Here is a 25,106-nt window from a genome sequence, read left to right on the forward strand (position 1 = left end):
ATGACTAAACTTGGAACAAGATCAGGGCAGAGAGTAGGAAGAGTAAGATAGAGGGGCTTAGAAACCCACCAATATAAACTAGAGCGGCTCTCGTTCTTCTTTTCATGTTCAAGTCTTGTTCCCTTGGTGTGTTTCTGCATCCGAAACAATCAAAGTTAAGAGCCTAACTTAATGCTTCAACTTTAAGTAAGCACATTAACTACTGCCCCTTTATTCATGTTCTGACTCAGTCTTTAGTCAGCCTTTATTGCAATCATATCCCATAAAATTCTGAACCGTTAACACTGCTGATCTAAAACTCGTGGCTCTGGGCCCTCTTTCACAGAGCTCAGCATTAAGACAAAGACGTCCATTTAGAGACCGTTTTATTACCAGCTAGTAGACAGGTGGGAAGAGAATTCTGAGGTGTACATGACGGGTATAAACCTGGCCTTGAAGCACATAAAATTTCAATTGTATATTGAAATGAATAATAAACGTAACATAAAGCGTATTACATGAAGCATCCTTTAAAAAAATCAAATTCATCTAAGTTTCTCTTATAGGTGGACTTAAATGAAGAAGAAACCATATTGATCATCAGGCGTCTGCATAAGGTGTTGAGGCCATTTTTACTGAGGAGACTGAAGAAAGAAGTTGAATCCCAGCTTCCAGAAAAAGTATGTTGCAAATTCAAAAGTGTGGTTTCTTCCTCTGCCAATATATTTGAAGTACGTCCTTCAGTGCTTCAATATATTGAAGATCGAATATCTGAAATTGTGTTTCTCAAACAGCAGGCTTGTATTTTAGTTACGGGTATCTTGGAAATATCTTAAAGTACTTTTTTGGTTTGATAGAAGTGAGAGGATTTAGTATAGAGAGAAAAGGGAAATTTTAGCATTTTCAGCCTGGTTTCCAAAAGCTTTGGGACAGATTTTATAAAATTACCAGATTCATTGAGTCTCATCACATTTTAACTTTAACTCACATTAACTTAGCATTACATTTTAACTTAGTTTTTTTTTCCTTAAGTTCCTAACTTCATTGAGTTCACTCTTGCAGGCGCCACTGAAATGTTCTGTTTGGGAGACAAAGAAGGATATGAGATTGGGACTAGTATCATTATCAAAGGGCATAGTAAACATTTGCCAGGTTTCCCGGAAATTTATTTAATATTTGTTGCTTGTGATGTCACTGTTCTGATAGTGAATAAAATATAGAGTTCCTGCAAATTAGACACATCATCTAATTATTCTTAGACATGGTTTTTGTCCTGCACCATAAAGATTAAGTTCCTGTGAACATTTTAAGCAAATATTTTTCAGATTGGTTTTTGGACACTACCTTTTCAGTGCCCTAGAATGTCTTTTCAACCCTTACCTCCACATATTTTGGTTGGATTTAGGTATTAATTTAGTATGTTTCTGATCCTATTTTGGAACCACAAACATTTGAGTTTTAAGTTTTATTCTCTTACAGATAGATTGTTTGGCATTGTATGCTATTTGTTGCATGAGATATTTTGATTTGAGTTTTCTCTTTGGATGAGCCAATTCTGAAATGTGTATTTTGTATCATTGTGTTTTTCTGTGTAATGACTCTATTTTTTTGGACAGATTGGTTCATCCTGTTCATTTTTAAGTGGGAGTTGGCAAGATGGTGTACAAAGTTGATCACTTTGCTGAGAGAGAATTTTGTTCCCTAATCCCCTATTCATTAACAATTGGAAAAAAATTAAAAATAAACATGGTTCTTATACCATGCTTATCCCAGCAAAAGCCTAAATATTTAAGTATTTTATTTTGCTAGTGAATACATCTTGGAGACTGGATGCTGTTGCTATTTCTTTGACGTCCTGTGGACTTGGCTTCTTTGGGTAACCCCCTTTCTATTCAATATGGACCTTAGTTGCTGAATAGATCAAATGGGAATGGGTACAGTGGACATGTGGGTACAGTGGACAGTCGCCTTGAACTACTTCCCAACATACTGTTACTGAGATCCCACAAGCTGTAAAAATGGAACGTTAAAGATTTTGATTTGTCCCACACTTCCTTTTGTTTCTTTACAAGAGTTATAAAAGGTAATTAACTGAAGTCCTTCATTTATTCATTCCATAAAACCTCCTAATTCTTGTTTACTCATTTCCAGGACTGGCTAAGATAGATAGGTTTTTAGAAACACATTACAAGTTGAAAGTATGCCCCGTTTTAAGAAAGTCCATTATATAAAAATCCAAACTTTTGCGGCACAAGGATTGTGGGGTGATCAGTTATACCACAAAGGAGTTCTTTGCTTTACTAAAATATTTATTTCCCAGTTCTTTCTACAAGAAAGCTTCCTGAGTATTGAGAAATTTTTAAAAATTAAGATTAGATTTTCAAGGGCATGTTTCCTTCACAAAGTACACTTCAACTCTTTAATACCCACAGTATTATATTTGAGGTGTGTTAAATACCTTGTACAGTAGCCCCCCGTGTCCATGGTTTCAGTTACCCACAGTCAACCGTTGTCTGAAAATATTAAATAGAAAATTCCAGAAATAAACATTCGTAAGTTTTAAGTTGCACACCTTTCTGAGTAGCGTGATGAAATCTTACGCCATCCTGCCTAGGTCCAGAATCATCCCTTTGTCCAGCATATCCACACTGTATACGCTACCCACCCATTAATCACTTAGTAGGCGCCTTGGTCATCAGATCAACTGTTGTGGTGTCACAGGGCATGTGTTCAAGTAACCCTTATTTTACTTCATAATGGCCCCAAAGTCCAAGAGTAGTGACGCTGGCAATTTGGATATGCCAAAGAGAAGTTATTGTTGTTAATCTCTTACTGTGCCTAATTTATGAATTAAACGTTATCATAGGTATGTATGTATAGGAAAAAACATTATACAGAGGGTTTGGTACTATCTGTGTTTTCGGGCATCCACTGGGGGTCTTGGAACGTATCCCCCGCGGATAAAAGGGATTACTATATGTGATATGTTATCTGTGGATAGACTCCTTTTTCCTGGAGGCAACTCAGTGGAGTGGAAATCCTGGGCTCTGCCCGTCACAGTGGACATGGGTCCCACTGCATTCACTGTCTCTTACTAACTATGTGAACTTGGCAGGTCAGTTAGCCCAGAGGGTCTCAATGTTCTCATCAGTGAACTGGAGAGTAAATGATGCCTGCTTCCTAGAATTGTTGAGCCAATCAAATGAATGTAGTACTCCTAATACTTTGCCTGGCACGTGGTAAGCGCTCAACTAGCAACAGCTGCTACTACCACATTCCTTATTTTCTATTCATGTTGCTGTTTCTGTTATTAATAAAGAGTCCCACTTTCCTGTTCACTTCAACTTTTTTGTCACTATTTCTCGTCCTTGCACTTTCCGTCGCCCTTCCCCAGCTCTGTCCTCATAAACCTTTCAAGGTCCCTTAGGGGAACAAATCATTTTGCATGTGTATGTGGCCCTTGTTGACTTGGTTTGGCCAGTATTCATTCTCTACTTTTTCTGCCTTGTCAGGATTTTTTTACCTGCGGAAAATTGGCCATTTAAGTGTCATCCTTCAGAGTAAGGAGCTTTCTTTGGCCACCATCTGCTTATAGCCACACATAACAACGTCTATGTCTTTCTCAGCCTGTATAAAGAATCTAGAAAGGAATTATTGCTGATGTTAGGAAAAGGCTAAATATTTCATAGTAGTAATTCTCTAAAATTTTAATGAAAAAGAATCAGTTAGGGAAGTGGTTTTCCATTTTATTTTTTAATTTACATATAATAAAATTCACTTGTTTTCTTGTAGAATACTGTGAGTTTTGACAAATGCATAGTTATGTTACCCACATGCATAATCAAAATACAGAACAATTCTACCTCGTTTTCCCCAGAAATTCCCTAGTGCTGTCACTTTTAAATCAAACCCTGCCTCTACCGTTAACCTCACGCAACCACAAATCTGTTCATCATCCCTATGGCTTTGCCTTTTGCAGAATGTCTTATGAATGGAATCAGACAGTATGTCTCATCAGACCTCTTACACTGGGTTTCTTTCACTCAGTCTAATGTATTTGAGATACATCCGAGTTGTTGCATGTATTAGTAGCTGGTTCATTTTATTGTGGAATAGTATTCTACTAGATGGATGCACCGTAGTTTGCTTATCCATTTAGTTGAGGGACATTGGGTTGTTTCTAGTTTTTGATGATTATGGAGAAATCTGCTATAAACATTCGTGCATAGGTTTTTGTGTGAACATCGGTTTTCATTTCACTTAAGTAAATAGGAATGGGATTGCTTGGTCATATGGTAAACGAGTCCACAACGTTGTAAGAATCTTCTGAATTATTTTCTAAACTCCCTGAACCATTTTGTAGTCCCATCAGCCATGAATGAGCATTTCAGTTCCTCCATATTCTCCTCAATCCTTGGCATTGTCAGTTTTTAACATTGTTAGCCATTTCAATAATTGGGTACTGGTATCCTGTAACTTGAGTTTGCATTTCTCTAACGTCTAATGACGGTAGGCATCTTTTCATGAGCTTATCTGGCATCCGTCTGTCTTCTTTGATGACGCAGTGCTCAAATCTTTTGCCTATATTTTTGGGATTGTTTCTTTTCTTATTTTTGAGTTTTAAGATAGTTTGTATTTTTAAGAGTTTTTCTGTCAGCCTGGCACCAGTAGTTCTGTTCAGTACAGCTGGGGTGATCTCAGGAATCTGCACGTCCTCAAATGAAACTAAAGCAGACATCTAAGGGCCACAGTTGGTAAATGCAGCTCTACTTCATAGAAAAATTTGTTTTAATGAATGAGTATTTAATAAAAATTATTTTTAATCAATGAGTATTTAATAATTCAAGGCATCTAGAGAAATGCCTACTGAGCAAGGGAAATGTACTGTCCTCACCTCCCCCAGGGCCACCACCAAGCTCCTGGCATAAAGTCCATTCCTGATACTCAGGAAGGAACAGCAATTCATAGAAAAGGGATTACGTAAAACCTAACGTAAGCTACATAAAAACAGATTTTTTGATTTAGCTCCCATTTGAGGTTGTCTGTGCTCACTCTCCTTTGTTAATTCATATAATCAAGAACCAACTGTACTTTGGCAATTGGCTGTATATATCTTGATGTCTAAATAAGCTAAAATATGTATACAATGTCTGAGATTAACTAGAGGTTGGCCTACCTAAAATCGATCCTGATTTTGATATAATCTGTGTAAAACAACAACAGAGCTTTGTTTTGATGGGCAACTGTGTATACTCATTGTATAAAAATTTGGAACGCTTGATATAATTAATCATTACTTTGTTCCTCTCTCTTGCCATAGATTCCAGAGCCTGAAACTTCCATAACTTTAACCTTATTGTTTGGAAATCTCAATTCACAAAGTGGTAATATATCCAACACAGTAGTCTCAGGTGTATTGTTGCAATAATACATCCTTTTGGAGGGAAATTATAAGTGAATAATAGTTCTCAGGCAGAAACCTATGAACAAAGCTTGAATACTTCTACAGGGTTTTAGGGAGGAGAGTCTGGGCCAATATAATCACCCGATTTGGCTCCTTGAAGGGACCAATTTGATCATTCACTAACATAGGAATTCTTAGGAGATAATTATCATGTACACGAGGTTGTCGTCACCTCAGTTTCACATATAATTTGAACACAGATAGGCCCAGTGGCTCTCATAAGCCTGACGTTGGGAGAATCATCGCTATTGAAGAGTCAGAGATTTCATTTCCTGCAGCACCAGCACATTTTGAGGAACCTTCAAATCCGTGCTCTAATCAGGTGCCATCACAGTTTTTAGGGGTGAACTCAGACTCAACAGAGTTTAAGATGCTGTGATTGTGATAGAAACCCCTCTTGCCTCGTCACTGTCAGTCTGCATGTCTCTTAGAATTGTTGGTCTGTCCTTTTCTTCATACATAGCTCTGATTGCTTGCTCTGTGCCCTGCACTGCACTCAGGCCAGGGTGGGAGGTGTGAGAGCTATGCCAGAAATAGGAGGCGTGGTGTGAGAGGTCCACAGCCTTGCTGTGAAGATAAAGTTTATGTACTCTGAACAATGTCATCACAGTGAAAGGCAACGTCATCGCACCCCCTGGAATGAGTGATCCAGACATGTAAGTGCATTAGGGCAGGGGGCTGCAGAGCCCACACTCGGGTGTATGTGTGTGTGGGGGGGTACTGTTCACTAGTAATCCACTGGGGTGCAGAAAGAAGAGTTTAAAACTTGCATTTATATTAATGTTTCTCTTAAAAGTAAAAAAAATTAAGTTTTACTGCTATTTAACATACAGATTGACACTGGTACCCATGTGGTATGTATGCACGTGGGAAAGTCAACCACGTGCCCGGGTTAGACTGTGTAGGCTATCCCAAGGGGGGAGCGTGTGAGGGGTGATGGGGAGCACCACCACCCGGGCACTGGTCAGTCCGTTCACCCTCACTGCCTGCTTCATTCACTTTCTGCCTATGGCGAGGCATTGAGGCTTTCCCTGTACCCAGGATTTAGGAGGATCTGATTTTAACTAACCTAACACTCCCAGCCCCCAGAACGGATGAAGGGCTTAAAAAGATTCTGCGAAGTATTGCAGGATGAAAGCAAGATGAATAACATAAGCCTAGGTGAACAGTGGGGGAAAAGACAGTCCCCCGGCTTCTCTTATTCCTATGATGGGTTTTCATCAGCCACATCATAGAGGAATCGGGCTGGAATTGGCTAAAATAATCAGACGTCATCAAATACTACTATAAATCAGTTGCCCTTAACATTGACCCATGCCCTAAAAGTAACTTGTATCTACAGACATTAGTATTAGCACATGCATATAACTTGTAAATAAATATATGGGCATGCACGATAAGAGAATGCCATCAGAAGAGCTTAAGGACCACTTCTTTGGGGGGAATGCAAGGGGAAACTGACACTGGCTGATGCAGTGATTGCGGAAGATCTTCAAAAGAGCTCTCAAGGTAGAATGGGATTTAGAAAGAAGGCTAAGATGCCCCTCTCCCCAGGCCTGCAGAAAAGTACAAAACAAACAAAATAGCTTTGAGCTGTTTGGGAAGGAGCAGAGGGCAAACAAGAATATTGTTGTGGGGGCCGGCCGGTGGCCTAGCGGTTAATTTCCTGCACTCCCCTTCACTGGCCCAGGGTTCACCGGTTTGGGTCCCAGGCGCGGACCTATGCACCGCTTACCAAGCTATGCTGTGGCAGCATCCGACGTATAAAGTAGAGGAAGATGGGCACAGATATTAGCTCAGCCAGTCTTCCTCAGCAAAAAAGAGGAGGATTGGCAGTGGATGTTGATTTTGATCCTGTGCATCGAACCAGCTTCTGGTCTCCCCTGATGGTACCAGGGAGGAGGGTTAGGGGCACTTCCCCTTCCTGGCCAGCTGTCGGATCCTTGGGCTGAGCTCTCCTCTCTGCTGACCTGACTGCTGTGGGGATGTTTGGCATTCCCGTCGGCATGGTATCACCATGCGTGCCTCCTGCTTCCCAAACTCCCTTACCTCCAGTGCTTAGCCATAGCTAACTGACGGAAGGGGGTTGAGGATTCTGACCCTCATTCTGGATCTGCCATCCCTAAAGCACTTAAAAACAAGCATCAGGGGACTGGCCCAGTGGTGTAGTGGCTAAGTTTGCACACTCTACTTGGGCAGCCCGGGGTTCGCAGGTTCAGATCGTGGGCCCAGACCTAGCACCACTCATCAAGCCTAGCTGTGGCGGCATCCCATGTATAAAATAGAGGGACAGGCACAGATGTTAGCTCAGCAACAATCTTCCTCAAGCAAAAAGAGGAAGCTTGATAACAGATGTTAGCCCAGGGCCAATCTTACTCACCAAAAAAAAAAAAAAAAAGGCAAGCATCACCTGTCTCTTCCACATTCAGGAAGGTGTGAACAAACTGGCCGGCAGGGAAGCCCGGGTGAAGGTGAACATCAGGGCAGAATTGGGAAGCCTGACCGTCTCCTTGGTCATCCTTAGCAGCGAGCTTAAAAGAGTGGACACTGTTTCCATCCTAACTGCACCGTTAAATAGCTGTAGCATTTTGAGCCAGTTGCTTAACCTTTCTGATGCTCGGATTCCTTATCTATCAGATGCCGGCACTAAACGTAACTCTCTCCTAGAGCTCGCGGGTGGTTAAATGAGAGAAGGCACATAAAGCACTTCTGCAAGGAGGCTGGTCCATAGAAAGTGCTCATTAATATTAGGGCTGGATGTCATTTTTATCATCATACTTGTTACAGTATGATGTTGTTCAACATTTTTCTTCACCATGATCAAATGTCGCTGAGAGTTAACAGCTCTTGAAAAAGTCGCAGTGCTTGAAAAATATGACATGATCAGGTATCTAAAACACAAAGTCTATATTAAGCGCATCCTTATTTATTAAGCTTGGAGATTTTTTTTTTCCTCCCTGGCCAAGGATGTCATTAAAAACTAAAACACGTTTTATGGTAGGTCACTTGCTTGCCTTATCTTTTCTGCAAAAGAGCCAGCCTTTCTCTGATCTGATGTGGTGCACCAAAAGTGGCAAAAGACTATTAATTGCGGTTCCATCTGGCCTGACAGCTTCCATCTAAAGCAACAATTGAATGAATATTCAACTCCTCTTCATCTGTGACCTCCTCGCCCTGGCCCTCAGAGCTGAAAATAACCTGATCATTTTTAATCAGTTTATTAAACATTAGGCAGCTTGCTGATTTACTTTTAATCACATTCTGCAGATTTCTAGGCATTAATCTGACGTTTATTGTGAAAATTGCACATTTGTATTCTGGGGATTTTTTTTAATAAAGAAAAACAATAATAGGAAATAATCAAGGCAGATTTTAGGCATTAGGAGCATACTGGAAGTATAGCAGGTGTGTACTGAGCCACGGGCATGTGAATTCCCCTTAACTGTTTTAAATTGGGTTTTTTCAGTATTTCAAATGGAAGCACACAGGGCCCTGCCTTCTTTAGGTGGCCATAAAGTTGAGTCCAATTGTGGATTAATTCCTCTGCTCAACTTATTGTCCTCTCTAGGTAGTATCCTCTCGTCTCTGAAAAGCAGAGGTTAATGACAATCAGCTGAGGGCTGTTATAAACCTCATTTTAGGACTAGTATTGGCAGTAGCCACATATGACCGTTTAAGAAATATTTTACAAAGAAAATCGTAGGATATTAGCCAGTCGCTGTTTTTCCTAAAACTGTTCCGTTCATGTGAAAGGGGGTATAGTTGGGAAGCAGAGAAATTATTAAAATTATACTTTATATTGAACACCTTTGAATCTGAATAGTTTGCAAGCTGTTCTCCCTCTCAAATATGGAACAAATCAAGAAATTTCAGAAGCATGACCCTAGCCTCAATTACACATAAGCTTTTCGAGGTCCCTCCGTTGTAATGGTACCTTTAGCAATGATGACTGTGGTGTCTTCCACCACCCCCATCCCATCCCCCATTCCATAGATCCAGGTGGAGAAACAGAAGTAGCTTCCTGATTCCAAGAGTGCCACCAACAGCCGCATCTCAACAGTCTTCTTAGAACAGGCATCTTCTCTCTCCTGCACTTACCTACTTACTCTTCTTTTTTCCCAGGTCGAATATGTGATCAAGTGCGACATGTCAGCTCTGCAGAAGATTCTGTATCGCCATATGCAAGCCAAAGGGATTCTCCTCACAGATGGTTCTGAGAAAGATAAGAAGGTACGTTGTGGAAGGTGATGCAACTCAAGCTGCCATCGTGTGTCTTCTCGTGGCCGTGACATCGAACACTCCTGGGAAGATCCCTACTAATGCTGATTTGTTCAAGCAAATTACTGGGCCTTTTTTGTAGCTATTGTAGGTGCCAGAGGAAATCTCCTAACCTCAATTGCAAACTGCACTGGGGCAGGAAGAAGGAAGGAGTATGTTCCTATCACCAAAATAGTTAGCTCTGCTCATGTCAGTTCTGCAGAAGATATAGTCCACCTAAATGTGGGGTGGCATTTTAGGTTTCAAGATCCAGTTTCACTCCCTGGCCATCTGTTCTGTGCTCCTGACTTCCCAGAATCCTAGGGAATAGACAGTCATCTCGCAAAGCCATCAACTTGACGTAATTCCCTCCTGTAGGATAAGTTAGTCACAGAAGGATGTTATGTCTAACTCAGAAACTGCTATACAATAAGACGGGCTTTGGACCACAAGATGTGCAGGTTACTGAGAAGACTCTGGCCCTTTCTATTGAAGCCTACTTTCTTAAAATTGGAAATATCTGATGGATTAGTAATCTGTCCTATTTTGACTCTCTTTGCTTGATCTTAGGGCAAAGGGGGTGCTAAGACACTTATGAACACTATCATGCAGCTGAGAAAAATCTGCAATCACCCATACATGTTTCAGCACATTGAGGTGAGTCTGCATTCTCTGTTTTGATCCTGATCCTGTTTGCACTATTCCTACTAATTCTACTTAAAAAACAAAACAAAATAAAACAAAACAGGGTTAAAACGTGTATGGAAGTTGAAATGACATGGTCTGATAGCTCGATGAGCAAAATTAACAAACATGAATTTTGTGGTTATGGATTCTCCTTGGCACCAAGCACTGAGCATCTGGAATTTGATAAGCAGGAATTGAAGGCAGTGAGAATATGTTGTAAGCTATGGCTCATTGTGGGGGTTGGGGAAGTACTGCGAATTGCCTTGTTATGGTAGGAGCTCTCAAATTGAAGATAATGATGAATGCATCCAGCTTCCTCAGAAGGATGCTGCGAAAAATATTAAGATAATATATTTATACCTGTTGAAGAGAAAGATATTCTTGAAATATTTTCTCTGTAAAAGTCACTGACTTTAGTCTGTTACTTATATTTGTATTGTCCCTTTCTGGCTTCTGTCATGACAATGTAAATCCAGGCTTTTTATCCCGATGCTCTGGTCTCAAGAAAGCTATTTTTAGAGGAGAGGACATTTTCTTCCCTGTTTGCTACATGTGAATGAGTTTCCTAAATTGATAGAGTTTCACCCCAGTAGGAGCAATTGACCTGAGCAGGAAGGGAAAGGAGCCCGACGTGGAGCCTCCATTTTTCAATGTTGCTGCTGATGCATGTGGTCCTGGTAGCAATGATTTGCCAGCATTGTGCCCGCTTTCCACAGCGCATGAGCAGGAGGCCTGGGGCCAGTCACTCCAGGACTCCGGTGTCGGCACCAGTTTATTAGAAAATAAATAAATAGAAGGTTCTCGCAAATTAAAATTTAATAATCACAGTATAAAATTGAGTCAAAATATTCTCGTCTTTGGAGACTGTTTTTTTCTCCCTTATTTTTGGTAATTGTGTTGTTAGGTAAGAGTATTTATTGCACACCGTCTCCCTAGATTGAGTCCTGTCCCAGCCATGGGGGGAATTCAAATGACTCCTGGCTTCAAGTCCACAGGGAAGAGTATTTAGAGACTGCAAAGCCCTACATCTAAGTAAAATGACAACGGCAGCAAAACTGAGGAAAAAAGGAAGAAAAAAAAATGAGACCATATCCCAGGCCACTTTGCAACTGTGACCTGGTGTAAGTCGCTCAGCATCTCCAAACTTCCCTGTACTTGGGATGGTAACAGTTATACGACTAGCAGGAGGATAAACTTTTACAAAAATAACATATGAAGCATCTTGTAAACGGATAACGTGTTAAATGGATGTAATGTATCAGTGAATTTGTAGGGGGCTGTATGTTGGGCTGGGGGAGCCAAAAAACAGTCTAATGATGACAATGCTTGGGGTCATGTCAGGTTAACCTGTCACCCACCATCCCATTTTTCCTAAAAACAGTTTTAAGATATTTACTCTGCTAATATAGAAGAGTTTGAGGGCTTAGAAATTATGAAAATTGTCAATCTTACTTCATTTTGGTCATCAAACAAAAATGAACCTTTGGAAGATGCTAGGCCACATCAGGACGGAGGATGATGCCTCCTGTCCTCAGGCTTCTGTCTCGAGCACTGATGGGGGCGAGGGGGGATTGTAAAAGGAGCTGAGTTTAAGTAACATGCCCTCCATTGCACCTTTCAAGTAGTAGTTAGTAGAAAGACTCTGATTTGCAATTTTTTTTAACATAAAATCTTGCAGGAGTGTCCTCCTAGAATTGAGACCCACAGTTCCTGGCAAATGTATTACAGCTATGGATCGGAGACAGGATGTGCCTTTTGCCTTTCTCTCTGTTTTATTTGCTCACACAATCTTTGTTCCTGCTAAATCGTACCAGAGGTCCAGTCTCTCAGCTGAGCTCACTGCTTCCCCAGGGACCTTCAAACCAGAGAAATGAAGACCATGTTTTTAAAATGATGCTGACACCTAGTCTTATCACCATCCACTGACACATATCACCTCTTTGGTTTTTACAACTCTGCTTAGAGATAGGGATGGAACCTTAGGATCTTGGCAGGAACAGCAGCCTGTGGAGAGAGAAGGCGTGGCTCTTGGAGTCAGAGTGGGGTTTTTGGCCATTGTCCATGGGTGTTAATTTTGCCACAGGGCAGTATTCTCAGGGGCTCGGGTCTACCGTACATGATGAGTATATCTGGGAGGAGAGCCCAAAGGGAGAGCGCTGGTCCCCTTGGAGGAAAAGCTTTGGTGCTCGGGGAAGGAAGGGAAGCAGAAAAGGGAGACAGCTGGTGGCTAATGTGGAAGTGTGACCTGCTGTCCTTCCCCACAGATGGTCTCCCTTTCCATGAAGGGAGAATGGGAAAATCACATGGAGAACACTAATTTATTTCTTCCACAGAATCAGTGAGGAGGGGATTATGTGATTAAGTTCTGTGTTTTAAAAGTGGAAGCTGGATACCTGAAGGAGTGGTGTACATTAAGGGCTTTATTTATTTATTTTCTTTTTGCTGAGGAGGATTGGCCCTGAGCTAATATCTGTTGCCAGTCTTCCTCTATTTTGTATGTGAGCCACCATCACAGCATGGCCACTGATAGACAAGTGGTGTAGGTCCATGCCCAAGAACTGAACCTGGGCCAGTGAAGCACAGTGCACCAAACTTAACCACTAGGCCACTGGGACTGGCCCTAAGAGCCTTATTTTTAACAGAGAAAAGCAAACATGGAGGGATGTTAGAATTTCACTAAAGTAAGATTTGCAATATAATACATAGTCACCCTTTTACTGTTAAGTATTTCCTCGGTATATTCATGTGTACCTGTTCATCCTGATTTGCTTATGTTAAGCTCTTCCTCTAATCTAGACTGTAAGCCCCTTGTGGGTAGACACTTCAGGTGTTTCTGGATCCCCAGTACCTGCCTCCCTGGGCCCTGGGCCGGTAGACACTTGATCACTGTTCAATGAGAGAGCTAACACTATTATCTCCGTATGAGCGTCTAGAAACTTGCAGAAACTCACAGGATGCGTTTCTGGTGGAACAAAAGTCTGAATTCAAAGACACTGAGTTTCTGGTTCATCCTTTAACAAGTATTTCCTTCCTTACTTATGATTTTGTTTAACTATACTCTGGAAATAGATAGGATGACTTCGTTAAAAGAGTAATCATTAAGTTAGTAATTACAGATCTGTTGTTTTTTTTTTTTTAATCATTTTCTTCTTCTCTCTTTTAAAGGAATCCTTCGCTGAACACCTGGGCTATTCAAATGGGGTCATCAATGGGTAAATCTTAAAATTTTTTTCCTGCCAAAAAATAGTTTGTTGGTCCTAAATGTTTCTTTCTATAGTGTTTCGTGTCACACAAATACATATGCCAGTCTCCTCAGCCCGCCTCTCTCCTCAGCAGCAGGTACAAAAGTTGTTAACTAAAACGATATCAGCGTTCTCTCGTAGTTTCCCAGCATAAATTGCTACATGCCTTGAGCAAGTGGCTATTCAAAGGACATAGATCTCATTTAATAGACTTGATAGCGCCCGGATGCTCTAAAAATGTTTCGAAACTTCACAGTGTTGTTCCTTACAACCAATGGTGTAGCTTGGGCTCAAAGAGAATTTCATATTAAATTTCAAGTTGATATTTAACATTAATGTGCATGAGAGGAAATGTCTCATCTGCTATAAATATATATGACTTTACAGTAATCTGTTGGAGTACGGTCTGTATAAGAAATGATTTTCATCAGCAATGGACGTTGAAGAGAATCAGGCCTTGCAACAAGAACAATAAAGAACCTTGCATTAACAGGAAGTCTGTTTTGCTTGTTCTGCCCCAGGGAAAATTTGTTATTAGGAGATGGGGTCCCTCTTGGATCCCAAGGGCAGACTGTGCCATTGGGCTAAGAACCAGGAACTGGAACCCATCCAGAACCGGTGCCATTAGGCTCTCCTGCCTCTCTGTGCCTCTCTTTCCTCTGGGTCCTGCGGTCACTCTTGGTGCCACCAGGTTGGCCAGGGTCACCTATTGAAAACATGGCCCTGGGGAGTGTTTAGGGGACAGTTCTCAGAGCAGGAGATGGACATTGGGAAGACAAACACTTGAAAGTGTGTCTGGGAGAAAGAACACATACCATGTCATCCAGTCAGCTACCAGCTGACCCATTGCAGTGTTCTGGACTGCATGTGGACTGGCGAGTTTTCCCAATAATATCAACCCTACCATTAAGTTTTAATAATATAACACATTCTTATTGATAAAAGAGGAAACTGGCGTATTGTGGAGGAAACAAGGCCCCACTTTAGCTCACTGACACTCTTCTCCATCTGACAGCAGTATACGCTACCGTCATGTCTTTGACTTGACCTGCCAGGCCTCTTAGCCTCTCCCCAATCCGTTGTTACACAGTGTACGTGGTAATCTTCTAAAAAGATATGTCAGATCTTGCCACTCCCTTGTTAAAACCCATCAATGGTGTTCTATTGCACCTCAAACTAAAATATTCAGTGTGGCTAATGGAGCCCAACAGGATCTGCCCCCATCCCTACCCTCTAGCTCTGCCCTCGTATTTCCCCCTCACTGTGTTTAAGACACACACCAGTTTTTCAATTCCTCCAACACACCAGGCTCTTTTATTCCTCAGGGCCTTTGCACATACTCTTTCCACTTCCTGGAATCTCCTCCTCTCCACTCCCAAGCCCTCCTTCTTCACCTGGCTGCCTTCTGCTCATTATTTCAGGTTTTAGCTAAACTGTTCTCTCTTCAGCAAGGTTACCCCTGGCACACCAAACCAGTGGCTGGCAAGTTTTTTTCTGTAAAACAGATCTCAAATATTTTCACCTTTGCGGGCCAAAAAGTCTCTGTCGCACTGACTGAACTTTGACCTTGTAGCGGGAAAGCAGCCATACACAAAACTCATAGAAATCAGCGAGCATGGCTGTGTTCCAAGAAACCTTTATTTACAAAAACAGGCAGCAGGCCAGGGCTGAAGTTGGCCAGAGTCTGCTGTACTCTAAAGAAGATGTCACATGTTGCTATGAGTTTTCTCATCGTAACTTGCTATTTTTCTTTTTAGTACTTAGCATAATTCATAATGACCCATTTTGAAGGCAGGGTTCTGTCTTGCTCATCAATATACGCAAGCCTAGCACTGTGCTTGGCAATAGTAGGTGCTAAATAAGTATTTGAATGAATCTTAAGTGCCCTAAATTAATAATTTTATATACTTAATAAGTAGACATTTAAGGAAATACAACACATACATATATATGTGTGTATGAGAGAGAGAGAGGCAGAGAGAATTAAGAGAGAGAGACAGGGAGTGAAAGTATTAGGAACATGAAAGGGTTTCCTTTTCTTTCTAGAATTTGTCGTTGTCCCTAGCATATATAATGCACTCTTTAATGGTTTAGCATAAATATATTTTCTTTTCCCTTAAATATTCTCATTGCTTTGGAGTGGCTTTTCGTTCATTCATTCATCCATTCCACAGTTCCTTATTGAATGTTCGCTAGGCACAAGGCACCGTCCAGGAAGCAAAGCTACGCTGGCTCCTTCGAGAAGACAGCAGTAATACTGTCTTCTTGTTTTGCATTTTCGGGTTCAGGGCTGAGCTGTATCGGGCCTCAGGAAAGTTTGAGCTACTTGATCGTATTCTGCCCAAATTGAGAGCGACTAATCACCGCGTGCTGCTTTTCTGCCAGATGACGTCTCTCATGACCATCATGGAGGACTATTTTGCCTTCCGGAACTTCCTCTACCTGCGCCTTGATGGTAAGTGCAGAAGGACTTAGGCTCGGAAACCAGCTGCTGAGAGGGCGGGGATGATGGGTGCTGAGATCCAATGTCAGAGGAACAGGAGGGATGAAATGTTGGAGAATTAACCAGCAGGGTGGGGTGCAGCTTCTCTAGATAGCGAATTTTTTTTTTTTTTTTTTTTTTTTTTTTGCTGAGGAAGATTCGCCCTGAGCTAACATCTGTTGCCAGTGTTCTTTTTGCTTGAGGAAGATTGTCACTAAGCTAACATCCATGCCAATCTTCCTCTATTTTGTATGTGGACCACCATCACAGTGTGGCTTGATGAGCAACATGTAGGTCTTTGCGTGGGATCTGAACCCTCAAACCCTGGGGTGCTGAAGCAGAGTATGTGAGTGTAACCACTACCCCACTGGGCTGGCCTCCCCCATAAAATATTTTGATAAGCCTTTAGTTTTTTTCTGTAGGGCATATTTTAAGGTGATAAAGGCTATGTCTCCATTCTTCAGTAACAATATAATAGTTCACTTAAGATAATATTTAATTATCATTACAGCTTCTCTCTTTTTCTAAATAGAACATATCTGCATGTTCGTTAAGAGACAGGGCTTCATTGTTTCCTGGATTTTGCAAACTGTGTAAAATATTTGCCTGATTTTAAGAGTGATATTTAAATACCGTGTCCTAAAAAATTCATAAGAAAATATGGACGAAAGAAAATAAGAATTTAGAGATACTTCCTAAATAACTGTATGATTTAGATACCAGTCCTAATATTTTAGAGATTAAAGGTATCAAAGTTTTCATGCCATCGGTGAGACAACACTTCCTAGGAGAGGTAAACAGGAGTAGGAGCGAATTTCAGCCGGGATGGTTTGAGTCCCTGGATCCAGAAAAGGCAGTGTTACTAAGGCCAATTTTTATCTAATGCAATATTCAAGTTATTGTTAAATGGGAAACTTAAAGTTTATGTTCCATTGAAAGGTTTTGTTTTATTTTCAATCCAATGTTTTGTCCCCCTTTTGCCATTAATTAAATATAACTGGATATATACCAACCTCAGACTTGCCATATATTCTCTGACTTGAGTTTTTAAGTGAATTCTCTGTATGGTTTACCTCTTAGGGTATTATTAATTATACCTTCTGACAGACTTGATTTTTTAATATCTTGTTACCTTTCCCCTCCAAAGCCACCGAAAGCAGATGAATGGTTAAGTAAATGTTAATTTTGAATTTGTGACACAGTTATATCATCCACAGTCTGTCTCTTTAGGCAAATCTCCTGTATTGTGTCTTGTCCTTTGACCTGATCCTTCCCTCGCTCTGTGAGGGGAATGTTCCAGGGCTCCTTCAACACTCTTCGTGTAAAGGCAAGCCCTCCCTCTCTGCTGCTCAGGTGAAGGGTGCCAGCTCTTCTTTCCCCTGGATTCACAGCCCCCAACAGGTGCTCCACGTAACTATTGTTTACTACTTTGAAGCATTTTGTTTTGCATCTCAGCTCTCTGAGGATTTCAGCCTTGGGATATTTGAGCCTGTGAAACTGGCAAGAAGTGATTTCCTTGAAACAAATCTCTCTCCTGTTCTCTTGCCAGCTAGAGAGAGTTATCTTTTATAGTCCGTTGGTTGCTGGCCTTATTGTTATTAATAATAATAGTCATACGTGCTAGCATTTATGGAATAGCTACTACATGTGGGATTCCAGGCAAAGCACTTCGAGTGCATTATTAATTTAACTTTCTCAACAAACGGGCTACTCTTATCCCCTTTTTCCAAGAGACGAATATGATCCCCATTGAACAGGTGAGAGAACAAAGGTTTAGAGAGATGAGTTAAGGTACCAAAGGTTACACATGGAGTAAATGGTGAGACCAGATTCTGAGTTAGATCTCTCTGATTCTGAATTAGTTTAGAGTCAGTTTTAGCAGATCCAGCAAGATACAGCAGCCCCTCTCTGAAAACGCAGGCTGCTTCCCTAGCGACAGCATTTTAAGAATGATTTTGAACTTAGTCAAAATTTTTTAATTGCTTGAATTAATTGAAAACGACCAGGCACGAGATACCAGATGAACAAGCCACTCCCTGTTCCTGCTATCAATGCCCTTACCATGAGGTTGGAGGAGACGACAAATAAGCAAGTTCCAGAAAGTGTTACAGATGGCATTGAGAAGGCTCCGTAGTCTTCGAAACAGCAGCCATTTGGTTTGAGGTTGGAGAGAATTGACGGGCAAACCATCGATAGACACATGGATAAATGAAGACACACACTTCCAACTGCATCACCCTAGAGCCACCCGCCTTTAACCCAGTTGTTAAAATGACTTCAGATGTTCATTGTCAAATTTGCTGTCTCAGATTTTTGACCTCAGGGAGAAAACCACTTGATGACAGCTAAGCACATTGTTCCTGCAAAGATTATGGTTGCATGAATGGATTTAGCTACTATTTCATTATAGTCTTTGTTTTCACTGGAAATGATTTTTGAGTGAAAGCAAGTGGTAAAGTTACATCCCAGTAGACAAAATTTTCCAAAAGCAGCAGAAACTAAGTTAAAATTAGTAATCATGAAAGCCTGGCAGTGTGTTCCTTCTGGCAAATTTTGCAATTTTCAACACAATTGCCCCTGCTGTTAATTGGGCTCTTGGTGACGTTTTACATCAAAGTCTAAAAGAACATGGAACTGGCGTTCATACTGAGCATGCGCAATCCTGTGCCACCTGCAGGATAAGCCCTGACATGCTAGTTTGAATCTCCCTGAGCAAGATCCCAAAGGTTGCTGCTGATCAGCCAAGATCTTGACTAAGGGAAATGGAAATCCAGCAAATTCTGAACCTGGTAATAAGAAATGCCACAGCTTTGCATGAGAAATGATTTCATCGTTTTCCTCTGGCTTTAAAACTTTGTCAAGTTCCCAGCTATTTATAGAGTTTAAATCCACACTAGATATATGGTCAATCTAGTTCCTTGAGGTATCTGGCATAGGGCCAGAAAACTCCTTTGACCAAATAATTTTGATTTTCCCTTTGTTTTGTCGAAAACAAAATACTGCTTTATTTTGCATTTAGGGTTATTTCATCCCAAGTAGGCATATCCTCTACTTCGTTTTATTTGTATCTTAAAGGATGTGATCATTAACTGACCATTTTCCAGTGGATCAGAACTGAACTTCAACCCTCAGAGTAGACAGAGGCACAGTCTTTGTACCCTGCTGTCAGAAAACAGATAGCATTATCTCTAGGAACTCCTTCTTTCCCCATTTTAGAAGCATTTTTTTTTTTTTTTTTTTGGTTTCTATGGCTTTTCCTTCAGTGTAAGACAGAGGGTAAAATATGTGAACCATGACTCCACGTGAGTAATCGTTTTTTAAAAACCATTGCAGCTGGAAAGATGATGTAGCGAAAAGGTTCCTGACAGAACGGAACGTATCTTCCATTAGCCTCCAGAACAAATAGTTCACCATGATCTCAGAAGGCACACTCTGAAAATAAAAGAAGGAAATCCACACGTTTCAAATCTCACTCAGCAAAGCACATTTAATGCCGCTTCCCAAAAACCTGAGTTCTTAGCTTTCCTTGTAGAATTTGACTGGGTCGCTAAACTTGAAATCTAATTTAGAAAGTAAAATGAGCTCTAAAGAACGTTGCTTCATTAAATAAAGAGCACCCCAGCAGCCCCTCCTTGTTCCTAATTCTCATTTGCTGTATGCAAGGAATTTTTTTTCCCTCCTCAGGAGGGTACTTATTCTTTTTATTAATACGAAAAACAGATTCCCCCCATGTTTGGGAACTTGACTCCCATAGTAACTTGATTCCATTAGCTGTAGTCACTTCAGTGTTTTAATCCTTTGAAAAAAATTGCTGGTATATTTTCATCCTGAAAAGAGAACGCCGTGTAGAAATAATGTTTGTATAGCGAGCAGTTAGGGACTATCATGTAACATGCATCTGTGTTTCCCAACAGCCGAGAGCCTTTTTCAAAACTGTGGGGCTACAATTTTATGGTGAAATGTGTTCAGATGGAATATGGTAGATATTTTTCCCTTCCACAATACAGTTCATGAAATGGCTACGTAAATACATTACAAACACATAGGATGTGATTGAGCGGCTGATTGGGGATGCAAGTATGGGTGCCTCTGTGCCCTAACTGTGAACGTCATGCTCTGGGCTTTGGTTCTCTTTGTTTATTCCCTGTTTCTTCAGACGCCACAGGGTGAGCCATTGCCAGGTGTATTGCACGCTGCTCTCTTTGAACTCAACAGAGCAGAATGTCAGCATGAGATGCAGACTAGGAGATTCCTTCTTTTTTTTTTGAATTATTGTGGTTTCAAGTCTTATCAACAAGAATAAAAATGTTCCATTCACATTCTCTGTTTTTACCGGCCAGTTCATGCTCGGTAGCAATCCAAGTGGTAAAATGTAGCAGAAATCGATTTCCCTTTTGTTTCTATTCTCTTGGCGTAAACAAGTCCTCACTCTAATGCCTGTTGGCAAAGTTCCTTTAAGCCGTTGTAATAATCTTTTTAGGCACATGTGTGTGTAGGTCGGTGGAGTTTTAAAAGTTATTTGATGTTTTAAAGCACAGAAATAAATCCAGAAAATGTTTTCACTAAGTTTTAGATTAGCATACGAATGTTATAGTTTGTAAAGTTGCAAAGGTGCCCACTCAGCAATATTTAAATTTTTCTAGCATTTTGGAACGACGGGTAGCAGACAGTGTTCCTCCTTGATTTAAGAAAAGTCTCTATCTCTCTATTTTCTTTTTAATTGCAAAATGTTCAAAGTTCCCTTCAAACGTACAGAAACCTCGGGACATTACCAATGCTAAGGGGAGTCTGAGTGTATTTTCTCAAGGAAGCAGGCCTTTTTGTCTCGCTCTGTGCCATTTTCAGACAGGAGTTAATTGGCAAATTTATTTTTTTATCCCCTCAGGCACCACCAAGTCTGAAGATCGTGCTGCTTTGCTGAAGAAATTCAACGAACCCGGGTCCCAGTATTTCATTTTCTTGCTGAGCACAAGAGCTGGAGGCCTCGGCTTAAACCTTCAGGCGGCTGATACCGTGGTCATCTTTGACAGCGACTGGAACCCTCATCAGGTCTGCATCCCTCTGACTTAGGTGCCCAGGCCTCCCTTCTGGAGAGGAACTAAAAGATGAGCAGTTTCATCCTTCACCTTTATGGGGAAGAGCAAATTTCTTTTCTTTCTTTCTTTTTTTTTTTTTTTGAGGAAGATCAGCCCTGAGCTAACATCTGCTGCCAATCCTCCTCTTTTTGCTGAGGAATCCTGGCCCTGAGCTAACATCCATGCCCATCTTCCTCTACTTTATATGTGGGACATGTACCACAGCATGGCTTGCCAAGCGGTGCCGTGTCCGCCCCAGGATCGGAACCTGTGAACCCCGGGCCGCCGAAGTGGAACGTGCGCACTTAACCACTGTGCCACTGGGCCCACCCCCAGAGCAAATTTCTAAATGAGTAGCCCACTTCTCCCAAAGGGAAACAGCCCAGCACGTTGTTATGGCTGTTTTCTTATCTCCCTTGGAGCTTAGATATTGAGATGTGTTACACGTGCCTTTCAAGACCTCACATTTGGGGTATAAAAACTCAGTTTCAGCGTAGTTTAAACCCCACCTTCTGGGATTGCCATTGAGCAAAGTACAGTGAAGGATAAATCAGAGATGTTCCAAAATGTAAACAGGAACAACAACAGCTAACATCTGTTGGCCCCTCACTCTGTGCCAGCCTCTTTACGTGCATTGCTTCGTTCAGTTTTCAAAACAACCCCGTGAGGTCGTTAGTATTATTATTTGTATCTTTACAGTCAAGGAAAATGAATGCAGGAAGCTTTAAGTAACTTCCCCAAGGTCATAGAATTAGCATGTGATAGTAAGTCTTTTATTCTGTGTGTTTTGTTTAAAATCATCATCAAACTCTATTCTATGGAGCATCTACTACCAAGTTCTTTTAGCCAGGTAAGTTTAGAGTTATCCTTTTAAAGGGGTACTTTGATGATTAAAAAATACCAAATATGGGTCTCCTGTGGTTTCCTAATTTACTCTGGGAGGTTGTGTGCCTGCCTGTAAGATATTGGGTGGAATGATATTCATCAAATATGAATCGATATTTGATTAATATTGGGACAAATGTGAATTCAAATAGTAAAAAGGAAAACTTTAGCTCTCACATAGGATTACGAATTCCACATCCGCTTAACCTGGGCTCCTGGCTGTGCCTTGGTTTCCTCGACTAAGAATACGCAGAGTGTACTGTCTCAGAGGTTGTTGTGAAGAAGGGGCGGAAAGGCTTACAGCGGTTGTTTTCGGCAGGAAGTGGGGTTCAGGGGTGTATTAGAATTGTGGGGGAGCTTTAAAAAACATCCATGCCTGCTGCCTCAATATTGTGGGTGCTTCCTGCCTATATAGAAAGAGAAGCATATAGACTTCTCTTTATGTTTGTAAGCTCCCAGAAGGTTCTGACATAGGTTTCCTCACCCTGCTGAGGAGCACCGATTTAAAGAATAAACCAGTGGTTCTGACAAAGGTTCAGACCTTTGGGTGGCCGCCAGCGCTGGACCGCTGCATGTGCCCACCAGCCGTTCTCTCTAGGTGAATACCTTAAAATAGAGTTACAATTGAAATTTTCTCACCCTGAAAAGGGTCGGGAGCCACCAGCACAAAGTATCTTAGTTCCAAGTCTTCAGGAGATATTTTTATGTGTTTTACATATTTTTATATCCCACATTGCATTCCAAAGCACAAGTAGAACTCATATTGATGTGCGACGTCTGCAGTTTTTCTTTTGACCGTTGTGAATTCAGTGTCTGTTCCACAAACATTTACTGAGTGGCTGTGATGTCACGGGCACTGAGCTAGGCTGGGTGTCTAGGGGAGGAATACGTGACTCCTCTCCTCCCCTGGTGCTCAGTGTGGTTAGATGTTTAGGTTACCCTATTGCTCCTGCCTTAATGTTCATTGAGAAAAAAGGACCTGTCGTAAGTGAACGGAGAGTTCACTAGATTTCATCTTCTGAGGTAAACATTTCTATGGCGTCCCAGTTGTCCACCTTCACTGGCACAGTGCTAATTCTGAGAGCCAAAGGAAACAGTGTTTCTGGAAATGCTAACTTACTGTGAGAAAGGATGGCTGGATACATGCCTCTCTCTCTCTCTTTCACACACACACACACTCTCTTTCACACACTCACACACACACAAACTTTTATGACCAGTAGCTAAAGGTAGAAATCCAGAATCACAATAAACTACATGAGCGCTAAATAGTTCACTTTTAACTGCATGTGAACTAAAACATAGGCAACAAAACACAGGACTCCAAATTTCCTCTGGTCTAATTTATCACACATTTCTCACACTGGGCCATATGTTTCTGCAAGTATTTATATCTGCCATAAGTGGATTCACGTCCGCCTGATTTGGTCAGTAAGGCTGACCAGGTTTTTCATATCTGTCACTTAAACATGACATTAGTTTGAGCAAACTCTTTTTTCATTTTGGGAAGTCAGTGATCTTAGAGTGATATAGATGAGTACTGATTTTTCATTTAAAAGGTGAGAGAATTTTTACTAAGCAACAACTCTACCAGATGCTTTGAGTCACTTTGCATACCTTGTTTCAGGTAATTCTCAAAATATTTCACACGTAAGGAAACCCATCGATAATGACTTGTCCGGGAGCACAGCCAGGATTCAAACCCATCTCTGTCTGGGCTTGGGTTTGTATCCTGGCTTTGGGCTCTTTTTACCCTGGACCCCCGCATAAATGTCACATAGCCGCAAAATGAAAGTTGTGGAACTCTTTTTACCACGTTGGCTTCAGCATGCATTGAAAAACTTTTTTTTCTATAATTATTCTTTATCACTTGGAATCAAAATTAAGGCATAGTGATGAAATAGGGAGTTTTTATTTGACATACGTTGACAGATTGAAGATAGAAGCCTTAAAGTTGCTAACTGGAGGCCCTTAGAGCTAGAGGCAAAGATAGAACAGATGAATGTGGAATTAGCAATAAAATCCATTACCACGACTCTCATTCCAACTGTTGATTAGAAACCATGGGTTGGTACTTTTATTTTTAAGCCATGGAGCTGGAGCTGTGGTGTTATTACAGAATTTGTTGTTTGTGCTGTCGAGTCAATTCTGACTTCTAACAACCCTGTGTAGAGCAGAGCGGAACCCTGCCCAGACTTTTTGCGCCATCCTCACATCTTCCGGTGCTGTATCAGACAATGCTCCACTGCTATTCATAAGGGTTTTCATGACCAGTTTTTTCAGAAGTGGGTGGCCAGGTTCTTCTTCCTAGTCTGTCTTAGTCTGGAAGCTCTGGGGAAACCTGTCCACCCTGGGTGAGCCTGATGGTATTTGCAATACCAGTGGCATAGCTTTCAGCATCACAGCAACAAGCAGCCACCACAGTGTGACAAGTGACAGATGGTGGTGTGGTTCCCTGACTGGAAACAAACCTGGTGAGAGCACCGAATCTTAACCACTAGCCCACCAAGGCTGGCTGCGACAGAATCATCAACCACACAGCTACCTCGGAGGGCCTCTTCTCAGGATGTGTTCTTGTCTTCAGATATAATCACACCTGCATCAGTGTGATGAAGTTTCAGGCCACTAAGACCTCAGAAATATTGAATCATCCGTTCAATAATTGCAGCGCTTATTTCTTTGTCACAAATCCCACCCCCCATTTTGGCTTCTGGGTTTCCAGGCTCACATTGCATAAACTTCGTCAGCCTAGAAATATTAATTTTTGCTGCTTTCCAAATAGATAGATGGTCCTAAAACACGCAAAAAAATACCACCACTGCCAGAAAAACAAATAAAAAAACTAATTGCAACAGGCTCTGGTGGATCCAGGACCTTATTGCGCTGTTTGTAGATGACCCCTGCCCTCTGCTTCCTCACTGGCCCTTTCTGCTGCCCTCTGTGTCCTAGCATGTTTGTGATTTATCAGCATCTTCTACGACAGGAGTCAGCACACTATGGCCCACAGGCTGAGCCTGGCCCTCCACCTGTGTTTG

At 41.3% G+C, this 25,106-nt stretch overlaps 1 protein-coding gene across 1 annotated transcript in view; it reads left to right on the forward strand.

The window, feature by feature from the left end:
- SMARCA2 (SWI/SNF related, matrix associated, actin dependent regulator of chromatin, subfamily a, member 2) overlaps positions 1–25,106 on the forward strand; it is a 164,357-nt gene that overhangs the window by 67,099 nt on the left and 72,152 nt on the right. Inside the window, exons 20-25 of the mRNA XM_046665065.1 lie at positions 546–659; positions 9,566–9,673; positions 10,271–10,357; positions 13,553–13,599; positions 15,918–16,084; positions 20,997–21,160. Of these exons, the coding sequence (XP_046521021.1) occupies positions 546–659; positions 9,566–9,673; positions 10,271–10,357; positions 13,553–13,599; positions 15,918–16,084; positions 20,997–21,160 (687 nt within the window). The remainder of the gene's footprint in view (positions 1–545; positions 660–9,565; positions 9,674–10,270; positions 10,358–13,552; positions 13,600–15,917; positions 16,085–20,996; positions 21,161–25,106) is intronic.

Source organism: Equus quagga, chromosome 6, assembly GCF_021613505.1.
Source record: "Equus quagga isolate Etosha38 chromosome 6, UCLA_HA_Equagga_1.0, whole genome shotgun sequence".
Classification (NCBI taxonomy): domain Eukaryota; kingdom Metazoa; phylum Chordata; class Mammalia; order Perissodactyla; family Equidae; genus Equus; species Equus quagga.